Source organism: Pleurodeles waltl, chromosome 6 (genome assembly GCF_031143425.1).
Source record: "Pleurodeles waltl isolate 20211129_DDA chromosome 6, aPleWal1.hap1.20221129, whole genome shotgun sequence".
Taxonomy (NCBI): Eukaryota; Metazoa; Chordata; class Amphibia; order Caudata; family Salamandridae; genus Pleurodeles; species Pleurodeles waltl.
Genome location: NC_090445.1, coordinates 981,100,274 through 981,123,815, shown reverse-complemented (window position 1 = coordinate 981,123,815; position 23,542 = coordinate 981,100,274). Strand labels below are relative to the sequence as shown.

The following is a 23,542-nucleotide window of genomic DNA, read 5'->3' as shown; positions in this document are numbered from 1 at the left end:
GGAGACAGCATGCCTGTCAAAAACAACATTTTTAGACAGTCTGACCATGTTAAGGAAAGCATCAAGGTGGAAGTCCACAAGATGCTGGAATTGGGAGTAATTGAGCGCTCTGACAGCCCCTGGGCTAGCCCAGTGGTCTAAGTCCCCAAACCTCACACCAAAGATGGAAAGAAAGAGATGAGGTTTTGTGTGGACTACAGAGGGCTCAATTCTGTCACCAAGACAGATGCTCATCCAATTCCTAGAGCTGATGAGCTCATAGACAAATTAGGTGCTGCCAAATTCTTAAGTACCTTTGACTTGACAGCAGGGTACTGGCAAATAAAAATGGCACCTGGAGCAAAAGAGAAAACAGCATTCTCCACACCTGATGGGCATTATCAGTTTACTGGTATGCCCTTTGGTTTAAAGAATGCCCCTGCCACCTTCCAAAGGTTGGTGAATCAAGTCCTCGCTGGTTTGGAGTCCTTTAGCACAGCTTATCTTGATGATATTGCTGTCTTTAGCTCCACCTGGCAGGATCACCTGGTCCACCTGAAGAAGGTTTTGAAGGCTCTGCAATCTGCAGGCCTCTCTATCAAGGCATCCAAATGCCAGATAGGGCAGGGAACTGTGGTTTACTTGGGCCACCTTGTAGGTGGAGGCCAAGTTCAGCCACTCCAACCCAAGATCAAGACTATTCTGGACTGGGTAGCTCCAAAAACCCAGACTCAAGTCAGGGCATTCCTTGGCTTGACTGGGTATTACAGGAGGTTTGTGAAGGGATATGGATCCATTGTGACAGCCCTCACTGAACTCTCCTCCAAGAAAATGCCCAAGAAAGTGAACTGGACTGTGGAATGCCAACAGGCCTTTGACACCCTGAAACAAGCAATGTGCTCAGCACCAGTTCTAAAAGCTCCAGATTATTCTAAGCAGTTCATTGTGCAGACAGATGCCTCTGAACATGGGATAGGGGCAGTTTTGTCCCAAACAAATGATGATGGCCTTGACCAGCCTGTTGCTTTCATTAGCAGGAGGTTACTCCCCAGGGAGCAGCGTTGGAGTGCCATTGAGAGGGAGGCCTTTGCTGTGGTTTGGTCCCTGAAGAAGCTGAGACCATACCTCTTTGGGACTCACTTCCTAGTTCAAACTGACCACAGACCTCTCAAATGGCTGATGCAAATGAAAGGTGAAAATCCTAAACTGTTGAGGTGGTCCATCTCCCTACAGGGAATGGACTTTATAGTGGAACACAGACCTGGGACTGCCCATGCCAATGCAGATGGCCTTTCCAGGTTCTTCCACTTAGAAAATGAAGACTCTCTTGGGAAAGGTTAGTCTCATCCTCTTTCGTTTGGGGGGGGGTTGTGTAAGGAAATGCCTCCTTGGCATGGTTGCCCCCTGACTTTTTGCCTTTGCTGATGCTATGTTTACAATTGAAAGTGTGCTGAGGCCTGCTAACCAGGCCCCAGCACCAGTGTTCTTTCCCTAACCTGTACTTTTGTATCCACAATTGGCAGACCCTGGCATCCAGATAAGTCCCTTGTAACTGGTACTTCTAGTACCAAGGGCCCTGATGCCAAGGAAGGTCTCTAAGGGCTGCAGCATGTCTTATGCCACCCTGGAGACCTCTCACTCAGCACAGACACACTGCTTGCCAGCTTGTGTGTGCTAGTGAGAACAAAACGAGTAAGTCGACATGGCACTCCCCTCAGGGTGCCATGCCAGCCTCTCACTGCCTATGCAAGTATAGGTCAGTCACCCCTCTAGCAGGCCTTACAGCCCTAAGGCAGGGTGCACTATACCATAGGTGAGGGTACCAGTGCACGAGCATGGTACCCCTACAGTGTCTAAACAAAACCTTAGACATTGTAAGTGCAGGGTAGCCATAAGAGTATATGGTCTGGGAGTCTGTCAAACACGAACTCCACAGCACCATAATGGCTACACTGAAAACTGGGAAGTTTGGTATCAAACTTCTCAGCACAATAAATGCACACTGATGCCAGTGTACATTTTATTGCAAAATACACCCCAGAGGGCACCTTAGAGGTGCCCCCTGAAACTTAACCGACTATCTGTGTAGGCTGACTAGTTCCAGCAGCCTGCCACACTAGAGACTTGTTGCTGGCCCCATGGGGAGAGTGCCTTTGTCACTCTGAGGCCAGTAACAAAGCCTGCACTGGGTGGAGATGCTAACACCTCCCCCAGGCAGGAGCTGTAACACCTGGCGCTCACCCCTTTGTCACAGCCCAGCAGGGCACTCCAGCTTAGTGGAGTTGCCCGCCCCCTCCGGCCACGGCCCCCACTTTTGGCGGCAAGGCTGGAGGGAACAAAGAAAGCAACAAGGAGGAGTCACTGGCCAGTCAGGACAGCCCCTAAGGTGTCCTGAGCTGAGGTGACTCTAACTTTTAGAAATCCTCCATCTGGCAGATGGAGGATTCCCCCAATAGGGTTAGGATTGTGACCCCCTCCCCTTGGGAGGAGGCACAAAGAGGGTGTACCCACCCTCAGGGCTAGTAGCCATTGGCTACTAACCCCCCAGACCTAAACACGCCCTTAAATTTAGTATTTAAGGGCTACCCTGAACCCTAGAAAATTAGATTCCTGCAACAACAACAAGAAGGACTGCCTAGCTGAAAACCCCTGCAGAGGAAGACCAGAAGACAACAACTGCCTTGGCTCCAGAAACTCACCGGCCTGTCTCCTGCCTTCCAAAGAACTCTGCTCCAGCGACGCCTTCCAAAGGGACCAGCGACCTCTGCATCCTCTGAGGACTGCTATGCTTCGACGACGACAAGAAACTCCCGAGGACAGCGGACCTGCTCCAAAAAGACTGCAACTTTGTTTCCAGAAGCAGCCTTAAAGAACCCTGCAATCTCCCCGCAAGAAGCGTGAGACTTGCAACACTGCACCCGGCGACCCCGACTCGGCTGGTGGAGAACCAACACCTCAGGGAGGACCCCCGGACTACTCTACGACTGTGAGTACCAAAACCTGTCCCCCCTGAGCCCCCACAGCGCCGCCTGCAGAGGGAATCCCGAGGCTTCCCCTGACCGCGACTCTCTGAAACCTAAGTCCCGACGCCTGGAAAAGACCCTGCACCCGCAGCCCCCAGGACCTGAAGGACCGGACTTTCACTGCAGAAGTGACCCCCAGGAGTCCCTCTCCCTTGCCCAAGTGGAGGTTTCCCCGAGGAAGCCCCCCCTTGCCTGCCTGCAGCGCTGAAGAGATCCCTTGATCTCTCATTGACTAACATTGCGAACCCGACGCTTGTTCTAACACTGCACCCGGCCGCCCCCGCGCCGCTGAGGGTGAAATTTCTGTGTGGGCTTGTGTCCCCCCCGGTGCCCTACAAAACCCCCCTGGTCTGCCCTCCGAAGACGCGGGTACTTACCTGCAAGCAGACCGGAACCGGGGCACCCCCTTCTCTCCATTGAAGCCTATGCGTTTTGGGCACCACTTTGAACTCTGCACCTGACCGGCCCTGAGCTGCTGGTGTGGTAACTTTGGGGTTGCTCTGAACCCCCAACGGTGGGCTACCTTGGACCAAGAACTGAACCCTGTAAGTGTCTTACTTACCTGGTAAAACTAACAAAAACTTACCTCCCCCAGGAACTGTGAAAATTGCACTGTGTCCACTTTTGAAATAGCTATTTGTGAATAACTTGAAAAGTATACATGCAATTGAAATGATTCAAAGTTCCTAATGTACTTACCTGCAATACCTTTCAAACAAGATATTACATGTTAAAACCTGTGGTTCTTAAAATAAACTAAGAAAAGATATTTTTCTATAACAAAACCTATTGGCTGGATTTGTCTCTGAGTGTGTGTACCTCATTTATTGTCTATGTGTATGTACAACAAATGCTTAACACTACTCCTTGGATAAGCCTACTGCTCGACCACACTACCACAAAATAGAGCATTAGTATTATCTATTTTTACCACTATTTTACCTCTAAGGGGAACCCTTGGACTCTGTGCATGCTATTCCTTACTTTGAAATAGCACATACAGAGCCAACTTCCTACATCCATTGTCACCTGCAGTGGAAATTATGTTGGCGTTCCTATATAGGCACCATCTAGTCGCACCAATGTCTGTTCTTTTCTTTCCAGTCACGATCTACCCTGCCGTTTTTCACAGTTTTTTTTTTTTATGTTTTGTCGACTTCATTTTTGAGGATCTTTTTCATCTGGTTACATCTTATGATCTGTAGCGACTATGCTATGCTCCGGCACAGTAGTAGAGTTCAGGCATCAGATAGAGACTTCTAGCCTCAGATTCCTTACCTTTGAATTCTGCCAGGCATCAGACAGGATCCGGAAGATTTTTTATGAACAGAACCCCTGCGCATCAGTGGGTGGCATCGATCAGCTCTTGTCCATTGTCACCTGCAGTGGAAATTATGTTGGCGTTCCTATATAGGCACCATCTAGTCGCACCAATGTCTGTTCTTTTCTTTCCAGTCGCGACCTACCCTGTCGTTTTTCACAGGTTTTTTTCAATGTTTTGTCGACTTCATTTTTGAGGATCTTTTTCATCTGGTGTGTCGAGTATGTCTTCGAAAAGACTGGGGTTAAACCGTGTGGAGCCTGTCCTCGCGCCATGTCGTGTGTCTGTGGTGTCTCAAGTGCGACCGTGACTCCAAATCAGGAAAAGGGCGTAAGAAGCACAAGAAGCTGAAGTATGCTTTGACTTCTCCTCGTCCTTCGGCTGACCAAGGAAACCTATTTGGTACCATTAAGATCTTGGAGGAGATTGCACACGAATTGTGGTGAAGATCACTAGGAAGAATCTGTGGGAAGGTCCCTTTCCCTTCCCCACCCAGAGATGATGGTTGTAAAGGACACATCACTTCCGGGTTGGGAATGTCATTTGGGGAAGTTGGAAATCAGGACTCTGGTATTCAGTGAAAGACCAACTCCATATCATCATGTTAGGGTTACGAGCCATTCACTTGGCCTTGAAGGCCTTCCTACCTTCCATCAAATGGAGATTGGTTCAGGTTACCATGGCCAGTACCATCTGGTATTGCACTAAACAGTATTGACTGTGGCCCTGCTCCCTGTGCCACAAGGCTTTACACTTCTGGAGTGTCATGGTATCTTCCTGATTTTGAACCACATGTCAGGGTCTTTGAATGCCAAAGTGGATATGCTCAACAGATGACGTCTGGCAAATCACAAATGGTGACTACATTCTGAGGTGTTTCAGGGCATTTTAATACCTGGCTAGATAATTTTGCCATTGTTGAATGTGCAGTGTCCGATATTTTGCATGTTGCAGTTTCCACAGGAACATTTGTTGGAACTGCATTTCAACTGTAATGGAACATGGGTCTTGTGCGCCCTCCTGGCCTGAGTTTTGAAAAAGGTCAAGAACAACTGTGCCCAAGTCATTCTAGTGGTTCTTGAGTAGGTCAGGAGAGCATGGTCCCCAAAGCTTCTGGGCATGAGCACTTATCTTCCGATCAGGCTGCCACTTGGGAAGGATTTCCTGGCACAATTAAAGGGATGGGCCCTGCACTCAAGCTTGAGCAATCTTCACAACCATGCATGGAGGTTGAGGGGTGGCAGTGTATTTCAGTTGACCTACCACTAAGTTGTGGATGTCCTCCTCTCTGCTAGACTTCCTTCCACAAAGTCCATTTATGATGGCTACTGGGACAGATTTATGGACTGTGGGGTTGCCACAAAATTGACCCTTTATAAGCCAAGCTGTTGGATGTTCTTTTGTCATTTTGTCTTTCCGTTTGCTGGACCAGCCACCCTTGGCTAAATCACCTGTTGCGATGAGTTATTAAAGGTTTGGCACACATGTACCCTCTAAAACCGTTTGTGATGTAAAAGTCTGACCTGAACTTGCTTGTAACATTTCTCGTGTGCTTACCCCTGGAGCTGATGCATAATTGAATGTTGCATCTCCTGTTTACTTTCATAAAGCGCAGTTGCCATAGCAGCCAGGTCTGGCGGAAAGGAAATTTCATCTCCTCTGTTCTTCAAGCGTTTTTAGTCTGAGTCTACTTCACAGAACTTTCTCCTGTGCAAATCCTGCTTTGGTGCCTGTTCTAAGGTGAGGAATCTGTGGTTAAAGTATCCATCAATAGAACAAGTTACTTACCTTTGGTAACTTTCTGGTGACTTCTCTACCTATAAATTCCGGACTACCTTGGTACCCTGCATTCTGGCACTATCAATTGTTTTCTCATCTGAGTGCGCAGAAAGAGAACATGCAAGAAACAGACATCAGTGTGCATGGGTGCCACTTACTTGTAACTTGGTTCCATCATTCTGGGGCCATGTGAAGGCAACGCGGAACCACATGGCGCCACCAGGTAGCATGAGGGAGCAATGCTGGCAAAAGCATTCCATATCCAATCTTCCACCTGGGAAGTATTCTGCAGAGGTTTCTGTAGAGAGAGAGAGAGAGAGAGAAAGTATTCACCGGAAAGAGCATTACTGATAGTATGTAACATGTTCTTCAGGATTATTTTATTTTACATGGGAGACTTAGAAGTGCTTTTTTGTTTCTAAAAGGTCAACACTATACTTGTTTCAGGATACAAAATGTGGTGACCTTTTTACAGGGACTTGGTTGCTGAAAACGCATAAAATATCTAAAAGAGCAGTTGTACCTTCTGTACGAACAGCCAAGCAGGATCACCATCCTTCTTCTCTGTACATAGAGAATGTCTAGCTGCCCTATCTCAGACATTATGCAACACTGTTGTTCTTAAACTGCTTTAGTTCAATACTCCTGATTCCTCAGTCACCGACTAAGAATCTTCTTACCAATTATGAAATAGGGGCAACCAGAGTACTTTTGCACCTGTTTTCATGTTCACTATTTACAGCATTATTTCTGTGGGCCGAGTAACTGCATTCATGGCCTTTCTTCTTCGAGAAAACATAAGTGTAAGTATACTTTTGCTGTGGTTTTACTTTGTGAAGGTCTCTGGTATAAGATAACAGGCAGTGTTTTTCCCAGGTGGCTGTTCACTGCATTTCAACAAGGGATGTTTGTGAATCTCTTTCTTGGGTGGCACTTCCAGTCTCTTGGCAAAGGAGTTTAAGCATTCACATATTATCATTCTTCATTTGTCATGCGCAGGTCATAGCTAGGGAATGAGTATCTGGTTTCACAAGTAACTTTCACTGGAAGTCTGTTTTTCCCAGACAGAAAATAGACTGCAAAAGCCAGGGAGTCTGATTTGTTGTGCTAACACTCTTTCAACGGACTTTGCCCCAGAGGTGCTAGTTGTGTGTCTGTTACCTAACAAGCCTTACAGTGAGCCTAGTCCTCCTGCTATGTGTCTTAAACATGGGGACTGTATAGCTGTGGACATGAGGTTCCTTTTGCTTAGAAATCATTCACAGTCCTGAGTCATAACGCCGCCTCCTCCACTCCACAGATGTGCACTAGTAAGGTCCTTCTTTTAAATAGCCAGTCACCCTCAGTTTTTCGAAGACTCCGGTAGGGGCTGACACAAGGTTTCTTCACTTCGACCTCTAGGCATCCGGGAGAGGCTTTTTTTTTATGAATGTCACATCCAACATTTTGTAGTAGTGTTCCCTCCCATGGGTATTGGTGAAAATATATGTTCGATGGCATCTGTCGCTGGAGATACACATGTTTTGCATAGCTCGCCATCTGGTGTTGGGTCGGAGTGTTACAAGTCACGGGACCGAGTGACTCCTCCTTTTGTCTCCATTGCGCATGGGCGTCGACTCCATCTTCGATTGTTTTTTTTCCGCCATCGGGTTCGGACGTGTTCCTGTCGCTCCGAGTTTCGGAACGGAAAGTTAGCTATCTATCGGAAGATTACGTCGGTATTGTTGCGTTCGGGATCGGCTTAGATAGAATCGACACCGCATCGAAGTTTGGAGAGCTCCGGTGCCCTTCGGGGTAGCTTTCGATCCCCCGTCGGGGCCTGGTCGGCCCGACCGCGTGTCAGACAACGCAGATGGAACGGACCCCGTTTCGTTTCTGTCCCAAATGCCACAACAAATACCCGTATTCAGACCAACATTTGGTCTGTAACCTGTGCCTGTCGCCTGAGCACAGTGAAGAGACTTGCGAGGCCTGTCGTGCGTTCCGGTCCCGAAAAACACTCCGTGACCGTCGAGCCAGAAGACTTCAGATGGCGTCCACGCCGACAGCACACCGAGAGTTCGAGGAACAAGAGGAGGAAGAAGCCTTCTCGATCCACGAATCGGACTCCGAAGAATTCGATGATCCAAGAACTGTGAGTAAGACGTCGAAGGTAACACACAAGAAAAGTGACAAGGCCCAGGGGACGCCACTGCCACCAGGCCATGGCTCGACCCATAAATTCGGTGACCGACCATCGGCACCGAAAAAGGCCGAAACAGTGCCGAGATCGTCCGACTCCGGTCGAGACACCGGCACGCAGCCTGCTCGGGACCGAGACAGTGCTGCTGAAAGGGATCGACGCCGAGATAGCGGTGCCGAGACGGCTCGACGCCGAGACAGTGGCACCGAGGAAGATCGACGCCGAGAGGTTTCGACTCCAAAAAAGAAAAAAGTCACCTCGGAGCCGAAAAAGAGTACAGACAGGGTTTCGGTGCCAAAACGAGCCGCAACCGACCCAGTTACCGGTTCCTATTCAGAGGAGCAATCACTGTCCTCTCAGATGCGAAAGCATAGATTTGAGGAAGAGTTGCAATCCACCGAAGTGGACCATACGCAGAAACGTATTTTCATACAGGAAGGAACAGGGAAAATAAGCACCCTTCCCCCAATTAGAAGGAAAAGGAGACTGGAGTTTCAAACAGACCAAGCACCACAAACAAAAATGGTGAAAAAGGTAACTCCGCCACCCTCTCCTCCACCCGTAACTAACGTTTCACCAGCACAAACTCCATCACATTCCCCGGCTCACACCACCGCGAGCCAAGGTGACCAAGACCAGGACGCTTGGGACTTATACGACGCCCCAGTGTCGGACAACAGTCCAGAGGCGTATCCCACAAAGCCCTCACCACCAGAAGACAGCACGGCTTATTCACAAGTGGTGGCTAGAGCGGCAGAGTTCCACAACGTAAACCTCCACTCAGAACCAGTCGAGGATGACTTCTTATTCAACACCCTCTCCTCCACCCACAGCTCCTACCAAAGCTTGCCTATGCTCCCAGGAATGCTACGGCACGCAAAAAACATCTTCAAGGAGCCGGTCAAAAGTAGGGCAATAACACCAAGGGTGGAAAAGAAATATAAAGCGCCTCCTACAGACCCTGTTTTCGTCACCTCACAGCTGCCACCAGATTCCGTCGTAGTAGGAGCAGCTCGCAAGAGAGCCAACTCCCACACATCTGGGGATGCACCACCCCCAGATAAAGAGAGCTGCAAGTTCGATGCAGCTGGGAAAAGAGTCGCAGTACAAGCTGCAAACCAGTGGCGCATCGCTAACTCTCAAGCACTACTTGCGCGCTATGACAGAGCCCATTGGGATGAGATGCAACACCTCATCGAGCATCTTCCCAAGGAACTACAAAAGAGGGCAAAGCAGGTGGTTGAGGAAGGACAGAACATATCAAATAACCAGATACGATCTTCTATGGACGCAGCAGACACAGCTGCAAGAACAATTAATACATCTGTGACCATTAAAAGGCACGCATGGCTAAGAACGTCTGGGTTCAAACCAGAGATACAGCAGGCAGTGCTCAATATGCCATTCAACGAAAAACAACTGTTCGGACCAGAAGTGGACACGGCAATCGAAAAACTTAAAAAAGACACTGACACTGCTAAAGCCATGGGCGCACTCTACTCCCCGCAGAGCAGAGGAACCTACAGCACCTTCCGCAAGACACCCTTTAGAGGGGGGTTTCGGGGTCAGGCCACACAAGCCAGCACCTCGCAGGCAACACCGTCCAGCTACCAGGGACAGTACAGGGGAGGCTATCGGGGCCAATACAGAGGAGGGCAATTCCCTAGGAATAGAGGAAAATTTCAAAGCCCCAAAACCCCTACAACCAAGCAGTGACTCAGATGTCACTCACCCCCTCCACACAACACCAGTGGGGGGAAGAATAGGTCATTATTACAAAGCATGGGAGGAAATAACTACAGACACTTGGGTCTTAGCAATTATCCAACATGGTTATTGCATAGAATTCCTACAATTCCCTCCAAACATACCATCAAAAGCACAGAATTTATCAAAACAACATTCCGAACTTCTGGAAATAGAAGTTCAAGCACTATTGCAAAAGAATGCAATCGAATTAGTACCAAACACACAAACAAACACAGGAGTCTATTCACTGTACTTCTTAATACCAAAAAAGGACAAAACACTGAGACCAATCCTAGACCTCAGAATACTAAACACCTACATCAAATCAGACCACTTTCACATGGTCACGCTACAAGAAGTGTTACCATTGCTAAAACTACAGGACTACATGACAACCTTAGACCTCAAAGACGCGTATTTCCATATACCAATACATCCGTCGCACAGGAAATACCTACGGTTCGTATTCAAAGGAATACATTACCAATTCAAAGTATTGCCTTTTGGTTTAACAATCGCACCAAGAGTCTTTACAAAATGTCTAGCAGTAGTGGCTGCACACATCAGAAGGCAGCAAATACATGTATTCCCGTATCTAGACGACTGGCTAATCAAAACCAATTCAGTAACAAAGTGCTTACAACACACAAATCAAATCATACAAACCCTCTACAAACTAGGTTTCACCGTCAACTTTGCAAAATCCAACATTTTGCCATGCAAAGTACAACAATACCTGGGAGCCATAATAGACACAACAAAAGGAGAACCACTCCAAGTCCACAAAGAATTCAAAATTTCAACAAGATCATACAACGCATGTATCCAACACAAACAATACAAGCAAAGATGATATTACAACTCCTAGGCATGATGTCTTCATGCATAGCCATTGTCCCGAACGCAAGACTACACATGAGGCCCTTTCAACAGTGCCTAGCATCACAATGGTCACAAGCACAGGGTCACCTTCTAGATCTGGTGTTGATAGACCGCCAAACTTACCTCTCGCTTCTATGGTGGAACAGTATAAATTTAAACAAAGGGCGGCCATTCCAAGACCCAGTGCCACAATACGTAATAACAACAGATGCTTCCATGACAGGGTGGGGAGCACACCTCGATCAACACAGCATACAAGGACAATGGAACGTACATCAAACAAAACTGCATATAAATCACCTAGAAATGCTAGCAGTTTTTCAAGCATTAAGGGCTTTCCAACCAATTATAACTCACAAATACATTCTTGTCAAAACAGACAACATGACAACAATGTATTATCTAAACAAACAGGGGGGACACACTCAACGCAGTTGAGCCTTCTAGCACAGAAGATATGGCGATGGGCAATTCACAACCACATTCGCCTAATAGCGCAGTTTATTCCAGGGATCCAGAATCAACTTGCAGACAATCTCTCTCGAGATCACCAACAGGTCCACGAATGGGAAATTCACCCCCAAATTCTAAACACTTACTTCAGACTCTGGGGAACACCTCAAATAGACTTGTTTGCAACAAGAGAGAACGCAAAATGCCAAAACTTAGCATCCAGATACCCACGCAGGCAGTCCCAAGGCAATGCCCTATGGATGAACTGGTCAGGGATATTTGCCTACGCTTTTCCTCCTCTCCCTCTCCTTCCTTATCTGGTAAACAAATTGAGTCAAAACAAACTCAAACTCATTTTAATAGCACCAACTTGGGCAAGGCAACCCTGGTACACAACACTGCTAGACCTATCAGTAGTACCCCACATCAAATTGCCCAACAGGCCGGATCTGTTAACACAACACAACCAACAGATCAGACATCCAGATCCAGCATTGCTGAATCTAGCAATCTGGCTCCTGAAATCCTAGAATTCGGACACTTACAACTTACCCAAGAATGTATGGACGTCATAAAGCAAGCCAGAAGGCCGTCCACTAGGCACTGCTATGCAAGTAAATGGAAGAGGTTTGTCTGCTACTGCCATCATAATCAGATCCAACCTTTACACGCAACTCCAAAGGACGTAGTGGGTTACTTGCTTCACTTACAAAAATCTAACCTAGCCTTCTCTTCCATTAAAATACACCTTGCGGCAATATCTGCATACCTGCAGACTACCTATTCAACTTCCCTATATAGGATACCAGTCATTAAAGCATTCATGGAAGGCCTTAAAAGAATTATACCACCAAGAACACCACCTGTTCCTTCATGGAACTTAAATGTTGTCTTAACAAGACTCATGGGTCCACCTTTTGAACCTATGCACTCTTGCGAAATACAGTTCCTAACCTGGAAGGTTGCATTTCTCATCGCCATTACATCTCTAAGAAGAGTAAGCGAAATTCAGGCGTTTACAATACAAGAACCTTTTATACAACTACACAAAAATAAAGTCGTCCTAAGGACTAATCCTACATTTTTACCAAAGGTTATTTCACCGTTCCACCTAAATCAAACAGTGGAACTACCAGTGTTCTTCCCACAGCCAGATTCCGTAGCTGAGAGGGCACTACATACATTAGATGTCAAAAGAGCATTAATGTACTACATTGACAGAACGAAAAACATCAGAAAGACTAAACAACTATTTATTGCATTCCAAAAACCTCATGCAGGAAACCCAATATCAAAACAAGGTATAGCCAGATGGATAGTTAAATGCATCCAAATCTGCTACCTTAAAGCAAAACGACAACTGCCCATTACACCAAGGGCACACTCAACCAGAAAAAAGGTGCTACCATGGCCTTTCTAGGAAACATCCCAATGCAAGAAATATGTAAGGCAGCCACATGGTCTACGCCACACACGTTCACCAAGCACTACTGTGTAGACGTGTTATCCGCACAGCAAGCCACAGTAGGTCAAGCCGTGTTAAGAACATTATTTCAAACCACTTCCATTCCTACAGGCTGAGCCACCGCTTTTGGGGAGATAACTGCTTACTAGTCTATGCAGAACATGTGTATCTACAGCGACAGATGCCATCGAACTGAAAATGTCACTTACCCAGTGTACATCTGTTCGTGGCATCAGTCGCTGGAGATTCACATGTGCCCACCCACCTCCCCGGGAGCCTGTAGCAGTTCGGAAGTTAGCTTCAACTTTGTACATTTGTATATATATTATTTTAACCTTAAATAGGTACATACTTAGTCACTCCATTGCATGGGCACTATTACTACAACACAACTCCTACCTCACCCTCTGCGGGGAAAACAATCGAAGATGGAGTCGACGCCCATGCGCAATGGAGACAGAAGGAGGAGTCACTCGGTCCCGTGACTCGAAAGACTTCTTCGAAGAAAAACAACTTGTAACACTCCGACCCAACACCAGATGGCGAGCTAACCAGAACATGTGAATCTCCAGCGACTGATGCCACGAACAGATGTACACTGGGTAAGTGACATTTTCATTATCCAACATGGTTATTGCATAGAATTTCTACAAATCCCTCCAAACATACCACCAAGAACACAGAATTTATCAAAACAACATTCAGACCTTCTGGAAACAGAAGTTCAAGCATTATTGCAAAAGAACGCAATAGAACTAGTACCAGAAACACAAATAAACACAGGAGTTTATTCACTGTACTTCTTAATACCAAAAAAGGACAAAACACTGAGACCAATCCTAGACCTCAGAACACTAAACACCTACATCAAATCAGAACACTTTCACATGGTCACGCTACAAGAGGTATTACCATTGCTAAAGCAACAAGAGTACATGACAACCTTAGATCTCAAAGACACGTATTTCCACATACCAATACATCAGTCGCACAGGAAATACCTCAGGTTTGTATTCAAAGGAATACATTACCAATTCAAAGTATTGCCGTTTGTTTAACAACCGCGCCAAGAGTCTTTACAAAATGTCTAGCAGTAGTGGCTGCACACATCAGAAGGCAGCAAATACACGTATTCCCGTATCTAGACGACTGGCTAATCAAGACCAACTCACTGACAAGGTGCTCACACCACACAGATCAGGTCATACAAACCCTCTACAAACTCGGTTTCACCATCAACTATGCAAAATCACACATTCTGCCGTGCAAAGTACAACAATATGTAGGAGCCATAATAGACACAACAAAAAGATTAGCCACTCCAAGTCCACAGAGAATTCAAAATTTCAACAAAATCATACAACGCATGTACCCAACACAGAGAATACAAGCAAAAATGATATTACAACTCCTAGGCATGATGTCCTCATGCATAGCCATTGTCCCGAACGCAAGACTGCACATGAGGCCCTTACAACAGTGCCTAGCATCGCAATGGTCACAAGCACAGGGTCACCTTCTAGATCTGGTGTTGATAGACCGCCAAACATACCTCTCGCTTCTATGGTGGAACAGTATAAATTTAAACAAAGGGCGGCCTTTCCAGGACCCAGTGCCACAATACGTAATAACGACAGATGCTTCCATGACGGGGTGGGGAGCACCTCGATCAACACAGCATACAAGGACAATGGGACGTACATCAAACAAAACTGCACATAAATCACCTGGAACTGCTAGCAGTTTTTCAAGCACTAAAAGTATTCCAACCAATCATAACTCACAAGTACATTCTTGTCAAAACAGACAACATGACAACAATGTATTATCTAAACAAACAGGGGGGGACACACTCACCGCAGCTGAGCCTCCTAGCACAAAAGATATGGCGCTGGGCAATTCACAACCACGTTCGCCTAATAGCACAGTTTATTCCAGGGATCCAAAATCAACTTGCAGACAATCTCTCTCGAGATCACCACCAGGTCCACGAATGGGAGATTCACCCCCAAATTCTAAACACTTACTTCAAACTTTGGGGAACACCTCAAATAGACTTATTTGCAACAAAGGAGAACGCAAAATGCCAAAACTTCGCATCCAGATACCCACACAGGCAGTCCCAAGGCAATGCCCTATGGATGAACTGGTCAGGGATATTTGCGTACGCTTTTCCCCCTCTCCCTCTCATTCCATATCTAGTAAACAAATTGAGTCAAAGCAAACTCAAACTCATACTAATAGCACCAACATGGGCAAGGCAACCTTGGTACACAACACTGCTAGACCTATCAGTAGTACCCCACGTCAAGTTGCCCAACAGGCCAGATCTGTTAACACAACACAAACAACAGATCAGGCATCCAAACCCAGCATCGCTGAATCTAGCAATCTGGCTCCTGAAATCCTAGAATTCGGACACTTAAACCTCACACAAGAATGTATGGAAGTCATAAAGCAAGCTAGAAGACCATCCACTAGACACTGTTATGCAAGCAAATGGAAAAGGTTTGTTTGCTACTGCCATCAGAATCAAATCCAACCATTACACGCATCTCCAAAGGATGTAGTGGGCTACTTACTACACTTACAAAAATCGAACCTGGCCTTCTCTTCCATTAAGATACACCTCTCAGCAATATCTGCATACCTGCAGATTACCCATTCAACTTCACTATATAGGATACCTGTCATTAAAGCGTTTATGGAAGGCCTCAAAAGAATTATACCACCACGGACACCACCCGTTCCTTCATGGAACCTTAACATCGTCTTAACAAGACTCATGGGTCCACCCTTTGAACCTATGCATTCTTGCGAAATACAATTCCTAACCTGGAAGGTTGCATTTCTCATCGCCATCACATCTCTAAGAAGAGTAAGTGAGATTCAGGCGTTTACAATACAAGAACCTTTTATCCAACTACACAAAAATAAGGTAGTCCTAAGGACTAATCCTAAATTTTTACTGAAGGTTATTTCACCATTCCACCTAAATCAAACGGTGGAACTACCAGTATTCTTCCCACAGCCAGATTCCGTAGCTGAGAGGGCACTACATACATTAGATGTCAAAAGAGCATTAATGTACTACATTGACAGAACAAAGAACATCAGGAAAACTAAACAGCTATTTATTGCATTCCAAAAACCTCATGCAGGAAACCCAATATCAAAACAAGGTATAGCCAGATGGATAGTTAAGTGCATCCAAATCTGCTACCTTAAAGCAAAACGACAGCTGCCCATTACACCAAGGGCACACTCAACCAGAAAGAAAGGTGCCACCATGGCCTTCCTAGGAAATATTCCAATGCACGAAATATGTAAGGCAGCCACATGGTCTACGCCTCACACATTCACCAAGCACTACTGTGTAGATGTGTTATCTGCACAACAAGCCACAGTAGGTCAAGCCGTGCTAAGAACCTTATTTCAAACCACTTCCACTCCTACAGGCTAAACCACCGCTTTTGGGGAGTTAACTGCTTACTAGTCTATGCAAAACATGTGTATCTCCAGCGACAGATGCCATCGAACTGAAAATGTCACTTACCCAGTGTACATCTGTTCGTGGCATCAGTCGCTGAAGATTCACATGTGCCCACCCGCCTCCCCGGGAGCCTGTAGCAGTTCGGAAGTTAGCTTAAGCTTTGTACATTTGTAAATATATTATTTAAACCTTAAATAGGTACATACTTAGTCACTCCATTGCATGGGCACTATTACTACAACACAACTCCTACCTCACCCTCTGCGGGGAAAACAAACGAAGATGGAGTCGACGCCCATGCGCAATGGAGACAAAAGGAGGAGTCACTCGGTCCCGTGACTCGAAAGACTTCTTCGAAGAAAAACAACTTGTAACACTCCGACCCAACACCAGATGGCGAGCTATGCAAAACATGTGAATCTTCAGCGACTGATGCCACGAACAGATGTACACTGGGTAAGTGACATTTTCATTACATGTGTATTTTGGCAGTAAAGGATAGAGGGTTCTTGTCTGATCTAATTCAAATGAGTTTGGTTGAGGAGAGTGCATACTGTGTCTGAGGTGTTTTGTGCCTTGGGGTGCACGGTGGCTTCCAAAGGTTATGTCATATCTAGTGTGCTGGGTGTTTTGCAGCAGCACACCTATCTTTGGTGAGCAAAACATGCAGTGCTTAGTGTGGAGTCAATAAGGGCCCAATTCAAAAAGATGTTTCTATAAGTAGACCTGAATTTCTCTTGTAGTACTCCTAACATTTAGTAATAGACCATGAGTGTTACAAGTGAAAGTTCTTTGTTATTCAGTGATTTTGTGTGCATGAGTGCAGAATTAAAATGCATGCTTCCACTTAACACCCCTTTTGGTCAAAAGAAGAACAATGTATTATTGCGGTAGAGATCAGTAGAAATACCGCTAACCTGTTAACCTTGCTCTGTAAGGTACGGTGATGTGGTACAAGAACTTGTGATGCAAGGGTTTTAAGATGTTACCTTGTTTTTACTAGCTGGTGCAGCAGTTTGCTATTTTTAAGAGAACCATTTTGAAGTACTGGTCTGTTAATTTTAAAGTTGGTATTTCTAGAATGAAATGTATAGCACCTGAATAGGAAATTTATCTTGTGTACTATAAATTATCATCAAGAATATAGTTAGAAACAATTTTCATTTGTTTCAGATTCAGAAAGTATGTAACAAAAAATTGTGGGAAAGATATACGCACCGGAGAAAAGAAATTACAGAAGAAAATCACAACCATTCGAATGAAAGGATGTTGTTCCATGGTAAGGTGTATGTACATATGAATGTGTGTGTGTGTGTGTGTGTGCGCACCTCACACTAAACCTTTGTTCAAAACAGGCAATGTATATTTTCCAAGAACCTACCTACATTTCTCTATTTGTAACTTGTGTTTGGGAGGAGAAGGCTGAGATATTAAATGTATTTCAAAAGCAAATGTACATCCCAGTTTTTGTGGCAGAATGTGCTCTTTATTTTGCTACTATTAGGCCGTGTTTGACCCATATAGGTTTGTGGTGGTGCTGCCATTATTTCAGCATATGTGCTAGCAACAGCCGTCCTTCAGGACTCTGGAGGGTGGTGGTAAAAGGTATGGTACATGCCTGCTCTAAGCTCCCAGAAGCCAGAGCATCGATATGTTAAAATTTGCTTGATGGAGGATTCCGTTCTAGCAGCCCCCCCCCATCTCCTTTTTCCAATCAACTGATGGAACAGTGTCTGCTCAAAATGGGTAGGCTGGCATGAACAACTCCTTCCCCTAGTATAAATCAGTTGTATGTGTAAATTTATACACTCAAACTTAAGTCCCAGCACTTTACCATACTCGGATTAAACCTTTGCTGAGGCTGACACTGCACACCCTAAGACTGAGGCCATCAAACAAATAGTAGTGCACATAGAAACATGTATTTGGTGTGATTTGTAAGAGATAGAAACCAGGCCTACAGGTCCTGAGGAGCTTAGCTGTATTTCTTGAGAAGAAATGAGTGCCTCACTTGTTGGCTTCTATTTCTAAAGGGACATGTTGACCTTTGAAGGTTGCATGAGGGTTATGAATTCTAACCCAAACATATAGACATTATTCTGACGGATTCGTCTTCCTGCAAATTATTCATATCTGAATATCCCATGCATTAGACTGGATCTGGAAACATCTGACACAGTTCTCTTGCACCTGTAAAGGGTCTTGGCCTCGTTCAAATGCCGAAACGTGGAGTTATGGTGACGTCCATTGAGCCAGATTGTGTTTACCTTGGTGCCCTGACATCTGTTCTGTTTTTAATGTGCCTTTCTACGGGGGTCCAGACTTTCTCCCTTCAGTTTCTGAGGTGATTTTTTAGTTCTCAAACACCTTTCAGAACAGTGTAAGGACATGCCCCAAACTAAAATGTCAGGGTTTAAATCCTGCCATAGGGATGAGTGGCACATATCCATCACAGACCCATATGAATACTGTCTATGGTGCCTGTGATGTAGGATTGAGTCATCAACCTATGACCCGTGTCAACCAATGGATGATCCCGAAGGCAGTCAAGTAGGAGGCAAAGCTTTTTGTGACCTGAGCTAGGAATGATCGTTGTAATGGTTGTCTATCCTGGACGAAATTCAGATCCCAGATTGTCTCCCGCTTCTATCCATCATCTAAGTCCTCCAGAGACAAAAGAAAGAAACAAAAAGAGAAACAAACTTGCTGATGCTTCCAAGGAGCGTTCCAGATCAAAAGTGTAGGGTCCACATCCAAAGTCCCCTCTGCCTCTTGCCTCCTGAACCACAGCTGTTCGAGTCAGAGCAACAATAGCTCCCGTTGCTAACAGCCCCTATGAACTTGCTTCCAGCAGTGCGTGTTACAGTAGCAATGACATGACAGTCTATGCAGAATTTCTGGTGTCAGGGACCGACCCTCCCATGTTCCTCCAGGTTATGTGGGGTGTTTTCGTGTGGGCAGCAGTCCCTGCCGGAACCCCATGGCAGGAGTGGGTTCGCCCTATTTACAGTGTGTCCCGTAGCGCCATGAGGTCCTCCTTTGGTGCCACATGTCATTCTAGAACCACACCCATTGTATCTTCCTCTTGATCAGGTTCTACCTTCTCCACTGCTGTCACCTTCCGTACAAGCTCAAAAGATACTACTGGCCCAAATAAACACCAGTGTTCTAGAAGGACGACTCAGCGGCGTCTTCAATAATGGACCATAAGGTCATAAGGGACCGCAGCAGTACTGGGAGACAAATCCGCAACATTTCTAATACAGGTTTCAAATTGCAGATTCCTCATTGTGTACATTTCTCCAGGCACCAGACTGGATGTGAAAAATTTTAAGTATTTCCCTGTACATCGACAGGTGGCGTTTTGCGGCTCTACATTGGTTAGTCAGTTCTGGATGTGATCTAGAGGCCACTGTAAGACTGCCACCTTGGGGTGCTGAGGTCTCTTCCTTTCTTTGTATACCTTCCAACGCAGATCTGGAGCTAGAAGAGCTGTCTGACAGACTTTTTTCCCTCAGACATAACATTTAAAAGTATACTCAATGTGCAGGTATGGCCCCAAAATCAACAGCCTTCTAGCTGTGCCATAGCTGTCGCTGGAAGATGTTGGTTCCTGACACCGCAACATCTGCCTCTAATTCCTCAGCACCTTGCATGACATGAAGTCATGCTCCTGCTATGCGAAAAGGAACCACAAAGCAATCCGAAACTGAAAAGCTAAGCTTGCCATCTCTGAACTCCAAGTGAAGTTGCAGAGTTGGTTTCAATCCTGATCAGAATCAAAGGCGAGAGTGAGCTCTTGTTCAAGAGGTAATTCTTGAAAATGCTTGAGGTCCAGGAGCTCAGGTAAGTCACATAAATCACACAAATCTCACAAAAAGCTCAAGAAGTCCAAGAATAGCTCACCAGTCTTACGCCACTCGCACTGTTAAGGGTCACACAACGCCCTAGGTACTTCTAGGACACATCTGAGCAGACTTCTACAGTAGGTGAATATAATTAGCTTATAGTGACAGCCAAGAAAAATGTTAATTCCCCACCAGATCTGCAGGTTTTTACTGTCGGAGCATGTAAAACACATGCTCTACTTTATAATATCCTCTACCCCTGCGTTGGGGTTTCCTAGGCCTGCTCTAGGGGTGATTTACCCATATTAACAAGTGAAGTTTGGTGTTTTGCCATTGCTTAAAATGGCAAAGTCACATTATCAGTTTTAAACTGCTCTACTAGTCTGCAGTGCAAACTGGGAGTCACATTTTACCATGGCCCACTTGTGGCACAATAAGTGCTGCAGTCCCTGAGGGGACATTTAACCTACAGGCTGTGTGCACCTCTGGTACAGGCCTCAATGCTCTCTCAGGGTAAAAAAAAACAGCAGCCTCTGTCCAAAACTTTAGGGGTTGACCATACAAAAATAGGCATTTCTTCACAGTGGGCTCTTGCCCAATATAGTCTCCCATGCACCTCTCGGGTGATAGTGAGAGAAGAAAGGAAGAACAGGTACAGCAAGTGCATGTGAGAATGAAGGCTTCTGTTAACGGTGGTACAGAATAGTCTACCCCAGCGTGCAGCTATCTTTGTGTTTATGTGTATTTATTAAATTTCCTGTTGTGGTTACTCTGACCAGCTCTGTGGGCTTGATTGATGCATGAGTCTGAGCCACGGTCCTCCAGAAGTGCCCTGAATGTAATTTCTAATGTCTTTCCCTGCCTTGCTCTGTGATACCCCTCATATGCAAAGATTGTATCTCCGGGACTGGTTCTCTAAGTCTTTCTACTTTTTTTTGGAGTACTAAATGTTGTTTAGTGACAGAAGCCAGTCAAGACTGATATTCTTCCAAATCTGGGGTTGTTCCAAGATCGTCCAGGTTGTGCCTAATTTCAGTTAGAGGTTGTTTGAGATCTGCCTGGGCGGCCCCAATTTTAGTTATAAGTTCCGGCAAGGATTGAATCATAAGGCCTTTAGTGATGGCGGTAGAGGCGGAGGTCGACTGTGGGTCGTGGACGGGATCCCCTGCTTGTTCTGCTAAGGTGCCCCATCTCCCTTCTCTGCTATCCATCAAGTGGAGGCTGGTTAAGGTCCTCACAGACAACACCACTGCCGTGTGATATTGAAACAAGCAGGGTGGAGTGGAGTCCTACGGCATCTCCCTGATCTCACATTACCTGGTGGGATCTTTAAAAAACAGAACAGACTACCTCAGACCATGATGCCCAGCGGATCACGCAGTGGCAGCAACACCCGGCAGTAGCGCGTGGCATCTTTCAGGAATAGGGAGAACTTTGGCTTGATCTTCTCACCGCCACTGAGAATGTGCAATGTCTATACTTTTGCGTGTTGGAGTTCCCAAGAAGGCACTCTCCAGGTGACACAATCTGAAAGGAGTCTGGCACAAAGCTCCTGCATGCTTTGCTGCATCTGCCTCTCCTGCCCAAAAGTATGAAGACGATTAGAAACAATTGGGCCTATGTCAGCCTAGTGGCTCCAGATTGGGTCAGCAGAGTGTGGTACCTAGACCTTCTAGCCACAAGCATCTGTCCTCCGGTCTGGCTGCCTCTTTGGAAGGATCTTCAGTTGCAGCAACAGAGTTGGTTCCCACACCCAAACATGTACTACTTTTACACCTCCAAGCTTGGAGATTGAGTGGCTACAGCTAGCTACTTTTGACTTCCTTCTGAAGTAGTCAGTGTCATTCTAGCAGCCAGGCTACCCTCCACCATAACTGTAGGAAAGTGCTTCTTTTGAACATGGTCGCCTGCACATTTTTCTCACTGGTACTGAGGTTTTTCAACTGACGTGCACTGAGTCCCTGCTAAACACGTCCCCAATGCCAGGTTTCCCTAAGACAGATAAACTATGTACAGTTGACACACACTTCTATACCTGTGTAAACCCAGAGTGAATGGTACTCCTGCTACCTAGGGCCTGGGTACTGGAAAGGGTCCCTAAGAGCTGCAGCATGTATGGTGTGAACCTCCGGGACCTCCCTAAAAAGTTGCACACAGCTGCCATTTCAGTCTGCGTGTGCCATACCCCTGTCACTGCCTCTAAATATACGTAAGTCACCCCTACAGCAAACCTTAGAGCCCTATGCAGGTTGCATCATATTTGATATGAGGACATATCTGTATGAGCAAGTATGCCCCTGTGATGTCTAGTTAAGTTGCTGAATATTGCAAGTGAACAGAGAAGTCATCTTAAGGTATGTAGTGAACGCTCGTAATTATGACTTCCCCAGCTAGCTACATAATGGCTTCACTGAGATCTCGGTGTTTGGTATCAAACACCTAGTCTTAATCAATCCAGGCACATGCCTTAAAGGTGCCCCCTGAAACCTACTACGTCCATGACATCCAAATGTGTTGGCTTGCTCCCAGGACCCCCACGGAACGACCCCCCCCCCCTTCTCCTCACCCCCCTCCCTCTACCCGGACTTGTGCCCAAATACCCACTTGCGCTCTCTTTCTAGTTGGCCCCTTCGTCAGCAACTGTGCAGTGCGCAAGACACCCTACTTGACTAGCACCGCTGCACCCAGGTGCCCACGGCAGGTAAAACTATCACTGGTCTTGCTTGTGACCTTGCACCTTTAGCACCCGAAAATCAATAGGAGAGGCCCCCCCCCCCCACAAACTGTTTGCAAGGTCCCCTTTGCAGTAAGAGTACTTTAGAACCTTTACAGCGTAAAAGCACATTTGAGTAAAAATGCAACTTTTTAAATATTATTTTTAGACACCAGAAATCTTCAGAATAAGGTAAGTACTGTTATGAAAATGACTTTGCAGAGTGAGGTAAGCAATACACACATGCACTTTTATGCGGAAATGCTTTTCAATAGAGGAGAAACGTACTGCATACAGGTAGTTTCTATCAAATATCAGCCATCCCCTTTAGGTTGTAGGGGGCCAAGGTCACAAGAAACACCAGCAGTTTGGGTTTACCTGCCCTGGGGTGTCGAGGTGCGGTCGGCTCATGTGCCTTGCGCACTGCACGGTTGGTGAAGGGGGTGGGGGGGGCCGGCACATAGAAACAGGCTGCTGCGGGGGACTTGAGTACAAGTCCAGGAGCTCCCAACAGGGTCCTGGCAGCAAGGGGCCACAGTCGATAGTCATGGACCCAGGCTGGGGCGCTCATGTGCAGAGGGTTTTGGTTGACCGGTCCAGTGTGTCAAAAGCGCAAATGGTGCTTGGCTACATCTGCAAAGGGGAAGAAAAACAG

At 46.1% G+C, this 23,542-nt stretch overlaps 1 protein-coding gene across 2 annotated transcripts in view; it reads left to right on the top strand.

Annotated features, from left to right (window-relative positions):
- TNKS2 (tankyrase 2) overlaps positions 1-23,542 on the top strand; it is a 511,364-nt gene that overhangs the window by 387,153 nt on the left and 100,669 nt on the right. For both annotated transcript variants that reach the window (XM_069239858.1, XM_069239857.1), the window contains one exon: positions 17,500-17,605. In XM_069239858.1, the coding sequence (XP_069095959.1) occupies positions 17,500-17,605 (106 nt within the window). The remainder of the gene's footprint in view (positions 1-17,499; positions 17,606-23,542) is intronic.